This window comes from Juglans microcarpa x Juglans regia, chromosome 8D, assembly GCF_004785595.1.
Source record: "Juglans microcarpa x Juglans regia isolate MS1-56 chromosome 8D, Jm3101_v1.0, whole genome shotgun sequence".
Taxonomy (NCBI): Eukaryota; Viridiplantae; Streptophyta; class Magnoliopsida; order Fagales; family Juglandaceae; genus Juglans; species Juglans microcarpa x Juglans regia.
Window position 1 is genome coordinate 35,852,079 of NC_054608.1, and position 14,261 is coordinate 35,866,339.

The 14,261-nt window shown below is 36.2% G+C and overlaps 1 protein-coding gene across 1 annotated transcript; it reads left to right on the forward strand.

Moving 5' to 3' along the window:
* The first annotated feature begins 2,468 nt into the window (after positions 1-2,468).
* Positions 2,469-7,931, forward strand: LOC121243216 (calcium-dependent protein kinase SK5). The gene is made up of 7 exons (XM_041141298.1): positions 2,469-3,419; positions 4,743-4,886; positions 5,013-5,165; positions 5,265-5,377; positions 6,721-6,888; positions 6,972-7,196; positions 7,550-7,931. The coding sequence occupies exons 1-7, from the start codon at positions 2,867-2,869 to the stop codon at positions 7,700-7,702; spliced, it is 1,509 nt and encodes a 502-aa protein (XP_040997232.1). The 5' UTR covers positions 2,469-2,866; the 3' UTR covers positions 7,703-7,931.
* Positions 7,932-14,261: the final 6,330 nt, after the last annotated feature.

Genomic DNA, 14,261 nt, shown 5'->3' on the forward strand with positions numbered 1-14,261 from the left:
TGTAGTTGTTCATCATTGCGTTCTTGAATGTTCATACTTGTTCATCTATATTGTTCATCTATATATTTCCTTGCATTCATTTGATCCACCAAAACACTAAGTCTTGCCCACTATAATGTTTGCCCTAGTCCACTTACCATAAATTACCTTGCCGCCCCCTTCATAAAACCCTACCCATATTTTTCACATACACTACTCGACCAACTCTAGTGTTGTCCTACTTTCCATAATAGTTCACTTCCCATAATTGCCATTCATCTCTCAAACACATAGCCCTAGCCGTGAGTCATACTTACCATACTTGGCTTGCCCATAAATCTTCCCAACCATAAAACCCTAGCCGTCCACCTCAAGTCCCTATAAGGTAATCTATTCCTTTTAGGAGTCTTGCCTCCATCCACTCCCACAAACCCTAGCCATCACTCAAGAGTCCCATTTGGCAACTTCCTTAATTCAAGGAAAGTTGACTCATTCCAATCACTCATCCAATTCCTTAAAACTCTCAACTCATTCTATAGACTTAGTCAACTAAAGACTCCATCCTCTTGCCATATTCAAAACCAAATCCTATATTCCTTATCTTATCCTAGCCAATCCCTAAAGTCAAGGAGTAACCCTTAACTCATTCAAACTCCATCTCATCTACCATATCTAATCCCTCAAATCTCTCATTCCCTACAATCACTCAAGTCAACCAAAGATCCCAATCATATCTTGCCATATTCAAATCATATCTTCCATCTCCTAATCCCTAAAGTCAAGGAGCAACCCTAGACTCATTCAAATACTTTCCAAACCCTAGCATCTCATTCAAGACTCCAAACCTAGTCCATCTCTTCCCAATCTCGAAATCACCCTTAGCTACAACACAAAACCCTAGCTACACTTCACTATACTAGCCCTAATTATCATCCAAGAGGCCTCAACATCAAGGGTAACCCTCAAGCCATCCACATTGCATCAAACACCCATAATTCTAAGCCACTCTTCAAAGACCACGTCAACCCTAGTTCATTCCCATAGTCCATAGCAACCCTAGTTGCCTCCAACCCGTAAACCTAGCCTCATCTCATCCACTCAACCCTAGCCCCATCATCTTGACGCCTTACTCAAGAACAAGTCTCTAGCCCCTACATTGATTTGCCTTCTCTAAACACTTAGCCTACCCAAGTTCATCATCATCTCCATCATTCCATCACCCGAACACCATCCATTTATTGAAGGTCAAGCAAGTTGGCAAGGTCACTTGGTCATCATTCACACCAAGGCGAGCTTGTGGTGGTCCTTAATGTTAGGGACAAGACTGGAGTCCCTAACAAATCCTTCACCCTCGACGGTGACCACAGACGGAATGCTTCACTCCCACTCTCTGGTTTTGCTCTCGCACGAACACAGAAGCCACAGACCAAAAAGACAAAGCTTGGGTGAAGACGAAGCTTGGGCCAAGACGAGGAGAAGATAGCTTCGAAGAAGCAGCTTGAGCTTCGACAGCTCAAGCAAAGACAAAGCTGACCCATTTCATTTCCCTCCGCTTTCATTTTGTTTTTGTCTGTCTTTTTTTTTTTTCTTTTTAAGAACTGTCTTTGATTCATTGGGTTTTTTTTTTCCCACGTCAGTTGCGAGGCCGTGGCGGGGACGTAGGCCGGTTGCCTATAAAATTTTTGTTTATTTATATAGCTGATGAGTTTCTACATCAATGGTGTGTTGAATGTGTAAAAAATAAGGCTTATAAATATACTTTCTCTTATTTATTTATAAATCTGAAAATCTCTTTGTTTTGCATTTGCAAATTACAATCACATTGGCTACTTGCTCTCTCACTCTCAAATTGTCTCGTTTGTTTTTGTAAATAAGATGAGATAAGTTAAGATAAAAATTAAAAATTGAATAAAATATTATTAGAATATTTTTTTAATATGATTTTTGTTTTTGAATTTGAAAAAATTTAATTGTTTATTTTATTTTGTGTGAAATTTTAAAAAAATTATAATAATAAGATAAAATGAAATGAGCTGATAAAAATTGTGAAAATAAACAAATAGAACATAACGTTTTACACAAGATGATGAGTCCGAACGTGCATTAAGGGTACATTATATAACATGGATATTATTGAATACAACGTTTAAACAATCAAGGAATATTTCTTATTTTTTATTTTTTGAGAAACAATAAAGGAATAATTGAGATTCAAAAAGGATAATGATAGACTTATTATCTTCTTATCATATTTTTATTATTTTATAGTGTATTTGAAATTTTTATTTTTTTATTATTGTTTTAAATATTTTTTTAACATCTTTAATCATTAAAAAATATTAAAAAAATATACAATTTTATTAATAGTTATTTTTTTAATTATTAAGTAAAATAAAAAAAATAAAAAAAACTAGTAAATAAGTGATAGTATGTAAAGCCTACCTTATTTTGTGAGAATTTCTCTCTCACTTATAAACAGGGCAAAGTTGCACCAGTCAACTTGGCTTGGCTAGTAAGCTCGGATTTGGCCTCTTTGGAAACAAGAAGAAATTGAAGTAGCTCAATGCATAGTGCGATCGCACTCAAGAATAAGAAATGATCAAAGCAAAACGAATCTAGTCCTAGAGAGCAGCAAATCATGGCAATAATAAAGGAAACCAAAGACGACAGAACAGAGAAGTGCCCAAAAGAAATTTGAAAAACAAGACCAAAGAGAAGAAGACAGATCAGAGAGATTGTACAGGATCTTGGGGGAGAATCTATACTCTTTACAGCAAGCTTTATTTTTTCTCTTCAAAAGCAGAAACGGTGGGTCAGCTTGGTCTCTCCTGGGTCTTCCCTCTCGACTATTTATATCTCTTCTACTAATAGCTTGACATTGGAGATCATGAACGAGTCTACCTCAGCTCCACCACCAAAAGATTCGAAGCCTAAATGGGTACTTCCCTACAGGACCCAAGACCTCGGAGAAATCTACACACTAGGTCGAGAACTCGGCCAGGGCCAGTTCGGCATCACATACCTCTGCACAGAGATGTGCACAGGCCACAAGTACGCCTGTAAGTCAATCCCGAAGCGCAAGCTCCTCTATGCAGAGGACTACGAGGATGTTTTGAGGGAGATTCAGATAATGCACCACTTGTCTGAGCACCCACACGTGGTGAGGATCCGAGGCACGTATGAGGACTCTGTGGCTGTGCACTTGGTGATGGAGCTCTGTGAGGGTGGAGAACTCTTTGATAGGATAGCGAAGAAGGGTCATTTCAGTGAGAGAGAGGCTGCCAAGTTGATAAAGACCATCCTTGGGATTGTGGAGGCGTGTCATTCGCTGGGGGTTATTCATAGAGACCTCAAGCCTGAGAACTTCTTGTTTGATAGTGCGGAGGAGGATGCTGCTCTTAAAGCCACCGATTTTGGGCTATCTGTCTTCTACAAGCCAGGTTCTTTCTTGGGATTCTTTTTCTTCAAATTTTTCTTCTGTTCTGTGTTTCAGCACTGTTTTTATGGGCTTTCTTCTTTTATTTAGATGTAATTGTTGTTTTGAATTTGTGTGGATGGTTTCCAATATAGGGTTCTTGATATATTATTTTTTCAGGAATTGTTTTTCTTATTAGCGACAGCAACAGCCTCTCCTACATCTTATTTGCATGATTTACCAACCAGTCCATCATTTGCCAGGCATTTTATGTTTCCTGCAATACCACTTCTTTCCCTGTCGATTGCCCTGATTTTATCTTACTTGAGGTGTGATTTTCTAGAAATTCACGCCCCTCCCCCCCCCCCCCCCCCCCCCCCCCCCCCCCCCCCCCCCACAAAAAAAAAAAATCTCCAGACATTATGATTTTCTGGATGAAAAATGTGTTTTGGGGATTCTGAGATTCTAATACTTATCTTTCTTGTCGATTTCTTAGTGCATTGCTTGCAATGAAGGCAGTGGATTGAAGCATATTTTTCAAATGCCGTTTCCTGTTGTTTCTCATTCTTTTCACCTCCTACGTAGAATATGGGCTTTGGAGCATTAATAGAATGCATGTATCAAAAGGGCTAATGAGCAAGAGAACGGATGCTCATGAGTTCTGATGGAAACGGACCAAACAAAACAGAGGAAGAAAGAAAAGAGAATTGAGCTCTTTACAATCGGAAATTGGTTTCTGATGGCTTATTAAAACCGAGGAGAATATAACAGACCTATATTTTGTTCTTTTGCAGTCTGTACTTGGGTTCCATGAACATGAGAACACAATGACCAATGCCACCTGCAGTCTCTAGTGATGGATATTCCCAAATAACATGGAATTGAAGATTCTCTCTCCCTTTTTTCTTTTGGGAGAACATGCTTTACAGAAGTAGCCAAATCTTCTGAAGCTATTAAGTTCTTTTCAGATTGGTAGTTCTAGTTGTAAATTTCTATGTACAACTTGCACATGTTCTACTGGGCTTTGGGTTCATATGGATTTATAGTGGGGTTTTGGAGTACCCAAAAAATTGAAAAATAAAACACATAATTTATATCTGGTTGTTCACAGGTTGTTTGGAAATGATGTGGTCTGTACACATGGAAACTAGTGTTATCTGCAAGCAACACGTCTTTTGGAAAGAAGTTACTAGAAATCATAGCTGATTATTGAAAAATTGGCCTTTTTTTGGGATGTTGATGCTTTCTTGTTTTGATGTACTTGTGACATGACCTAATGCTTTATCATTTTAATATAGTGCTTTCTATCTGTTTGGAATAAGTGCTGATTTTTCTACGGTTTTCCCAGGTCAAACCTTCTGTGATGTTGTTGGGAGTCCATATTATGTTGCACCAGAGGTGTTGCGGAAGCATTATGGACCTGAAACGGATGTGTGGAGTGCTGGAATTATATTATACATCTTGTTAAGTGGGGTGCCACCTTTCTGGGCTGGTAGCCATCTCTGAATTCATAATTGATCAATGAATGAGGATTAATAGATATACCATTGGAAAATTCATGTTGTATACCTCAAAGTCATAGTACCAATGTGGATTTTTCATCTTTTGTTATCTACAGAATCTGAAAAGGGGATCTTCCGAGAGATTTTACAAGGTAAGTTGGATTTTCAGTCTGAACCATGGCCTGGGATCTCCGAAAGTGCCAAGGATCTCATACGGAAAATGCTTGAACGGAATCCAAAGAAAAGACTAACAGCTCATGAAGTTCTTTGTAGGTCTCTTTTCACTTGTATAGTTGTCTTAAGTAAGGTGACGTGTTAAGGTTTCACAAGAAAGTGAGGCTTAACAAGTCCTAACATGATCTTGGCAGGCCACCCGTGGATTGTAGATGACATTGCTCCAGATAAACCTCTTGATTCTGCAGTGCTATCTCGCCTAAAGAAGTTCTCTGCAATGAACAAACTTAAGAAGATGGCTTTGCGGGTAAGGCTTCAAAAGATGTGCAGCACTACATTTTACTTGCATTTCTTTGAAAGTTCATTTCTTGAACTTCTGAGCACTGCCCTACAGTTTCTAAAGCATGCACACACTCCATTTTCTTACTTATTTTTACCAATTAACAATTTCCAACCAAATGCTGATAAGTTGTTGAGCAAAAGTTACAATTTCCTAGTATGAGGTGCTATGCTTCATAAAATTTTATAAATGATAGCTCAACTAACATCGTTTATGTTGTTTGCGGAGGTTTCAACTGTCTGTGTACAAAATTATTAATTTCTGGCCTGATATAGTCTTTGGAGTCGGAGATGCTGTGTAAATCTTCAGCTTCATTTTCATTCTTTGTAGCAAGACCCTGTTGTGGGACATTGACTTACAAACTTTTGAGAAAAATAGTCCTGATTGGAAATTCTGCTCTCTACACTGTGCAGTACTTGTGGTCATAAACATAATCTAGTGCTCAGTTCATTGGTTCAAGAGTCAAATGAATGAAGCTAGTTGTTAGGTTCCCTCCATATTCATGAGCTTGTCAGAACAAGATTTGATGGAAAAAAAAAGAACTCAATTATGGTATTCACATACACGCCATGCACTCTCACACATCTACCTATTTATGGAACCTGAAGCAACTGGAGTTTGAGAATAGACTATATGTACCAATTGTTGTTGTGCGCAAAAGAGGCACTAAGACAAGCTTGATTCAAGAGTTTTAGGCTGGAAAGCTGCCTACTTGCGAAAGTTGAATAACTCTAACTGAGTTAATATCTAATTTTTCTTTTGAAGCTCCACAAGCTTATCTACAGACTGATAATACAAATTATCAAGAGGATTTTTATTAGGGTTTTATTATAGACTTGAAATATCCGCTCAATTTTTCAAAGCCATCATAACAGATTCAAAGATGTTGGCCAGTTATTGAAACAGATGTGGTGTAGAGAGATCATCTATTACTAAAACATTCATGCATGTCCCAGTGGTCAATTTCGTGTTCTCCAATTTTATATTAGAGAAATGTTTAGTCTACACAAAAATATAAGAAAAAGAAATTTACAAAGTAATGTAGATTAAGTACTTTTTGTTGTAAAGTAGATATAACATATCATGTTAACCCTTGTCAGTTTATAAACTTACTTTTTTACATTTTTTTGTAGACCTAGCACTTGTCTTTATATTATGAGTAATTTTATTTCCATGCATAATACTTTGATAAATATGACACGAATAGTTATGTATCATGTATGTAAGCCTTACGTTGGATTGCACTCCTAGAAGGGGTGGCCTGTTTTATTGGTATGTGAATTAATTTTGAACTCTATTGTATTATATAGGTCATAGCTGAGAAGCTTTCTGAAGAAGAAATTGGTGGTTTGAAAGAGTTGTTCAAAATGATAGATACGGACAACAGCGGAACAATAACATTTGATGAACTGAAAGATGAATTGAAGCGAGTGGGCTCTGAACTTATGGAGTCCGAGATCAAGGATCTTATGGATGCAGTAAGAAAACCAATCTCCATAGTCAATATAATCTGCTGTATTTTTTATGCCGGATAAGAATCTTATTTGTGGGTGTTTGGTAGGCAGATATTAACTGCAGTGGAACAATTGACTATGGTGAATTTCTTGCTGCTACCCTGCACTTGAATAAGCTGGAGAGAGAGGAGAATTTATTGTTGGCCTTCTCCTTTTTTGACAAGGATGGCAGTGGTTACATAACCATTGATGAGCTTCAACAAGCCTGCAAAGAGTTTGGTTTAGGTGAAGTCCAACTTGATGAAATGATTAAAGAAATTGATCAAGATAATGTAAGTTTGTTCATTTTATCTGACCATGATAAGATAGTTTTAGTTTCATATGAAATTTCATTAAGCAATCTTTACTATACTTATATGCTACATGGTGCGGCAATAGCCATAACAAAATTGAAAGGACATTCCTTTTAAGTGGCGACTATTAAAAAATTAGAAAATGTTATGACTAGGAGTAGTATTATGTGGAAGGAATTCATCAAAACATAACTTGTGTTGTGTAGAAGATGAACTGAACCATGCATCTGTTCTTTTGTAAATGAAGAGCTGGACCGACAATCTGTGTTATGAGTCAAGAATCCCTTTCTCTACTTTTGGAACTTTGCACTAATTAAAATCCTTTGTTGCAGGATGGACAAATAGATTATGGGGAGTTTGCTGCAATGATGAGGAAGGGCAATGGAGGAGTGGGGAGGAGAACCATGAGAAGCAAATTAAATTTGGGAAGCGCCCTCGGACTGGTGAACAATAGGTCTAATGAGCTGATTGATTGTCCACCTTAAGTAACTAAACTTTTGGCAATTTATTCTTATGCAAGCATCCTTATGGGAAGAAAAACACTGATTAAATCTTAGAGTGGTGTTGCCATGAAGGCAACCTCATCTTTCTTCCATTGTAAGGTATTTGTGAGGCAAAATTATATGCCAGACAGCTTTTTCTTATTCCAAGCATTATATTTTCATTGTAATATACATATTACATATATATTTTATACTTTATAGTCCTTTTACACGTGTCAATGTAATTTGTAGTATTCTCTTTTGTATAATTGTATTTTCTACTATTTGTATGAGTGTAATGTTGATTGCTTTTTGTATTATTATTTTCAATTCATTCCATTTAGACTGTACATTTTATAGAAATAATATTTTCTTTTTTCCCTCAGACTTCGAGACTCTTCTTCTCCCCTTAGGGCTCTGCCCTTTCATCTCCTCTCTAGGGTTTCGTTCTTTACATGGTTATCTGACGTTTTGCTTCTATGGCGCCAAGCCACAATTCCGTCTTTGAGGATTCTGCGAGTCCTTTCTTTCTCCATCCCAGCGGTAGCCCTGGCATTCTTCTGGTCACTCAGCCACTCGTCGACGACAACTACCATACCTGGTGTCGTTCCATGGCTATGGCCTTATTTGCGAAGAATAAGCTCGGTTTTGTTGATGGTTCCATCATCAAACCCTCCAATTCGAATGATCCTCTTCTCTCTCCATGGCTTTGTTGCAACAATATGGTGATATTTTGGCTTTTAAACTCTGTTTCTCCTGATATCTCTGTTAGTATTTTGTATATTACTACTGCACATGAGATCTAGTTAGATTTGAAGGAAGGTTTCTGTCAAAAAAATAGTCCTCATTTTTTTTAGTTACAGAAATCGATTTCTGCCCTATCTCAAGAGCCACTATCTATTAGCATTTATTTTACTCCCCTAAAAGATCTTTGGGATGAGTTAGCTAATTACAAGCTTGTTCCTGCTTGTTCTTGTGGAGCCATGCGTACGTTGAACTACCATGTTCAGCAAGAGCATGCTTTACAGTTTTTGATGGGATTGAATAAATTTTTTGCATTTGCTCGTGCTCAGATATTACTTATGGAGCATTTGTCTCCTTTGAATAAGGTTTTTCACTTGTTTTACAATAAGAACAACAATGAGAAATTTCTGTTGATCCTCTTCAACTTTTCATTCTCATGTTTTTGTTTCTAAAAATGATGGATCCAGATATGTAAAGTCATTCTCTAAGAAGGAAAGGCCAGTATATAGACATTGTGGAATTACTGGTCATGTTTAGGGGTGTAAATTGGTCGATCTGGGTGATGGACAAGTCCATCATTTTTTCCAGACCGGATCGGATCGGACCGAACATCCATAGGGACCGGACCGGACTGGTAGTTATCGGTCTGGTCCAATTATTATTTATTCTTTTTTTATTCTTTTTTTAAATAAATTAATAAATTTTTTTTATTTAAATTACTAAATTAAAATTAAGTGGATTATTAATGTGGATCATATAACTAACTCATTAAAAAAATATTTTATATGTTCAATGATAATAAATTAGATGAGATTTACATAATTAATTATACAATTCTTATATAGAATAATAGATATAAAATATATTTAAAAATTAAAAATATATATTTTCCCAATTCGGTCGATCCGGTCCGGTCCGGTCCTAGGAAACCTCATCTCGGGACTGCACCAAAGACCGAAAGTTGAGAAATCCTTGGATCGAGACCGACTGGTCCAAGCTTCTATCTGGTCCAGTCCAGATCGAAACGATCGATCCGGTCGGTTTATTCGGTCCGGATCGACCAGCTTTCACCCCTAGTCATGTTATTGAAAAATGTTATAAACTCTATGGTTTCCCACCAAGATACAAACTAAAACCTAAGCAACAATCTATGGTCAATCAGGTTGCCAATTCTGACAACCATTCCTCAATTGTTTCTCCTTTCTCTTTGACTGAGGCTCAGTATCAGCAATTACTGTCCCTACTTCATCCTCAAAATCCCTCTGATGAATCTTCTCATGTTGTTAATGCAGTAACTTCGAATTCATCCTTTTCTAGTACATATTTTTCTTCCATAATTCTCACTCTGTTTTTTCTTCCAGTACATCCATTGTTTTTTATTCCAATTCTTGGATTCTTGACATGAAAGCCACAGATCATATGGTTCCTTTTATTGATTGTTTTACATCCATCACCAATGTTGTACATTCCTTTGTTAAACTTCCAAATGGCCAATCTGTGTCTATCACACATATTGGTTCCATTCGATTTTCTGAAAATCTCATTTTAAATGATGTTCTATGTATACCTTCCTTTACTTTCAAATTGATTTCTATTAGTAAGCTTACTTAATCACTCATTTGTTGCTTTTTGTTTTCTGCTGACTATTGTTTCATCCAGGATCTGATTCATTGGAGGCTGATTGGAGTAGGTAAATAGCAAGGAGGCCTTTATATACTGCAACAACCAAGCTATTTTTTTTCTAAAACTCATGCTTTACCTACTTCATATACTGCCTGTTTTCTTAAACATTTACCAATACATACTTGTTCTGCATCTTTCAAGTGTTCATTGTTTGAGTTTTGGCATAACATACTGGGTCATCCTTCAAATTCAAGGATATTGTTTGTGAATACTTTTATTCCAAATATGGTTGTTTCAAATAATCCTTATACGATTTGTCCCTTAGCCAAACAAAAAAAGTTGTCTTTTTCTTATACTGCTCAGTTATCTGCTGCTCCATTTGATCTTGTACATTGTGATGTTTGGGGAACATATTATGTGTGTAAGGTTGAAGGTTACAATTTTTTATTTTTTTTTAACTATTGTTGATGATTCATCTCATGCTACATGAGTTTACCTTATTAAAAATAAATCTGAGATTTCTCTTCTTATTAATTTTTTTTTAAGATGATCAAAAATCAATTCAATCTTAAAATAAAAACATGTCACACTGATCATGGTACAAAGTTTTCACTTTTTAATTTTTTTCATTCTAAGGGAATATACATCAACACAGCTGTGTTGAAACTCCAAATTCTGTTGTGAAGAGAAAACATCAGCACATACATAATGTAGCTCAAGCCTTAATGTATTAATCTCACTTGCCTATTCAATTTTGGGGTGATGTTATTTTAACAGCCACCTACATTATTAATAGACTACATACTCCTCTTTTAAACAATAAGTCTCATTTTGAGATTTTGTTTAAAACATCTTCATCTTATACTCATTTAAGGACTTTTGGTTGCTTATGTTTTGCTTCTACTCTACAAAGATCTCGAATCAAATTTGATTCTAAAGCTCATGCTTGTGTTTTCCTTGGATATCCGTTTGGAATCAAAGGATATAAACTCTTTGATCTTAAAACAAATTAGTATTTTACTTCTAGACATGTTGTTTTTCATGAACATGTTTTTCCTTTCATTTTTGAAACTTTTTCATCAATTTCTTCTACAAATCAATTTTTCCTTGTGCATCTTCAACATTAGACTCTTTTTCTCTTGTGTCTTCAACAGTGTCTTCCTTTATTGATTCTTCTTCTACTTCACTTGATAATTCTTCATTAACTTCTCTCCCTTCTACTACCGAAATTCCAACTCCACATTCACCAATAATTTCAACCCCTCGAAGATCCAATAGAATCAGAAGACTTCCTAGTTACTTGTAGAATTTTGAATGTCAGTCCTCTACCTTTGCCCACTCTTCATCAGTTTCTCCAGCAAGTTCTTCTTTCCCTTCTTTATTACACACCAAATATGATATCTCATAATTCCTTTCTTTTGCTCATAAATCCTTTGTTTTGTCCATCATTACTCATACTGAACCTGAGTTCCATCATCAAGCAGTCAAGCAATCTCATTAGAGAAATGCAATGACTGTTGAGATCTCAGCCTTGGAAACTAATAACACATGGGTTGTTACTTCATTACCTCCCGATAAAAAACCCATAGGCTATAAATAGGTCTACAAAATTAAGTATCGTGCTGATGGTTCAATTGAAAGATACAAGACAAGGTTGGTTGCTAAGGGTTATACTCAGCAAGAAGGTTTGGAATGTTCCGAGACCTTCTCTCCTGTAGCTAAAATGGTTACTATTTGAACTCTACTAGCTATTGCTACTGTCAAAGGATGATATCTTACTCTACTTGATGTCGATAATACTTTTTTACATGGAAATTTATCTGAAGGAGTGTATATGAAATTGCCTCCTGATTTTCATATTAAAGGGGGGTCCAAAGTTTGTAAGCTCAACAAAATCTCTTTATGGTTTGAAACAAACTTCCAGACAATGGTTTTCCAAGTTCTCCTCTTCTATTCTTGATTTGGGCTTTGTATAATCCAATGTTGATTATTTTCTCTTCACCAAGTCCTCGAGTTCTTCCTTTATTGCACTTATTGTTTATGTTGATGATATTCTCATAGCTAGAAATGATGTGAATTCTATGGAGCATTTGAAGTTCTTGCTTAATGATAAATTCAAGCTTAAGGACCTTGACCAACTCAAATATTTTCTTAGTTTGGAAGTGGCTAGATCTCTTGCAGGCATTTCTTTATGCCAAAGAAAGTATTCTTTAGAAATTCTTCAATATGTTGGTTTGCTTGTTTCTAAATCAGCCTCTTTTCCCATGGAGCAAAATATTAAATTAGGTAAAGATGATGAAGTTTTACTCCCTGATCCAACTGTCTATCGTAGACTTATTGGGAGACTTCTTTACCTTACATTGACTTGACTTGATTTATCTTACTCAGTGTATAGGTTGAGTCAATATATGGCTTAGCCCAGGGAGCCTCATCTTACAGCAGCTTATAGAGTTTTGCAGTATGTTAAGAGCACCCTTGGTCATGGTCTCTTCTTTTCAGTTGTTAATTCTCCCTCAAAGCCTTTGAAGATTTAGATTGGGCTTCTTGCCCTAACACTCGACGTTCTACCGATGGTTATTGTGTTTTTCTTGGAGACTCTAGTTTCCTGGAAGACCAAGAAACAATCAACTGTTTCTTATTCTTCAGTAGAAACTGAATATCGTTCAATGGCATCCACCACTTGTGAAATCATTTGGTTTCTTACACTTCTTTATGATTTTGGCAGTCACATTCTAACAATGTTCAACTTTTTTGTGATAGTCAGGTTGCTTTACACATTGCTCCAAACCCTGTTTTTCATGAACGGACGAAGCATATAGAAATAGACTGCCACTTCATCCCTGACAAATCCAAGCTGGAATTATCAAGACCTTCCATCTGGCTTCTCATCATCAACTTGCTAATGTCTTAACCAAACCACTTGGCCTCCAACAGTTTCAGAATTTAGTCACCAAGATGGGAGTTCATTCCATCTACTCTCAATCTTGAAGGGGGGTATTACATATATATTTTATACTTTATAGTCCTTTTACACGTGTCAATGTAACTTGTAGTATTCTCTTTTGTATGTGTATTTTCGACTATTTGTACAAGTGTAATGCTGATTGCTTTTTGTACATAGTATAAATAGGACTTGTATTATTATTTCAATTCATTCTATTCGGACTATAAATTTTACAGAAATAATATTTTCTCTTTTCCCTCAAGCTTTGAGACTCTTCTTCTCCCCTTAGGGCTCTGCCCTTTCATCTCCTCTCTAGGATTTCGTTCTTTACAATACATAATAGGGGCAAAACTCGAATGGCAAGTAGATAAACAAGCAAAGACACAGATGAAAAAGCATTGACCAATAATTTTCTCCATGAGAAGATTTGATGCTATCAAGGTATTAATTTTACATCGCGACCTTGGTTGGTAAGTACGTTTTTTTTTTGTAAAAAACATGTTACACAATTCAACACTTCAATAAGTTATATCTAAATGTTAAGAATAAAAAATAACCTATAACTTGTATCTAAATGTTAAGTGAAAATTTCAAGGTACTAAAAATCACTATAGAATTTTGTTTTGAAAAATTCTATTAATAAGCCGGTGTGGAGTACACATAATGCACACTATTGATATGGTAGAATTTAATTTGTAAGAATAATTTAGAAGTTTAAATTTTGCAAATCAAATCGTGTCACATCAATGATATGGATAATGTGTTTTTCACACTGATTCTTGTGAGAAACCACATTACATATAGGCGGGAATATCCCCGCATAGTGATGACATATGTTCCTTGGGGTCACATTTTGAGGGAAAGAGAAATCGGGCGAGCATGGTGAGAACAAGCTAGGAATATGAACAAAACAAAGGGTGAGCTATGGGTAGGCAAGCACGGTGCTAGTCAAGCAAGGAACGAACAAGCAAGTACTAGGCAAACTAAGAAGGCAAGCAAAGCATTTGGAAAAGCAAATAATAGGCAGGATTAGCATGAGGCAAGCAATACACGAAAGAGTGTGAGCAAAGTATCGAGCGAGCAAATTTGGGTAAGTGAAGTAATGGGCATGTAAACATAGGCGAGTTGGTATTCAAAACACGCTTTACTAGCAAAGCGATATGAGTCCTAACAATTACTTGGAACACATTCCTGTTGTACGTCCTATCCAAGCTGAAGTTCAGAATTCATTCCCGTGCTATGATGTGAAGT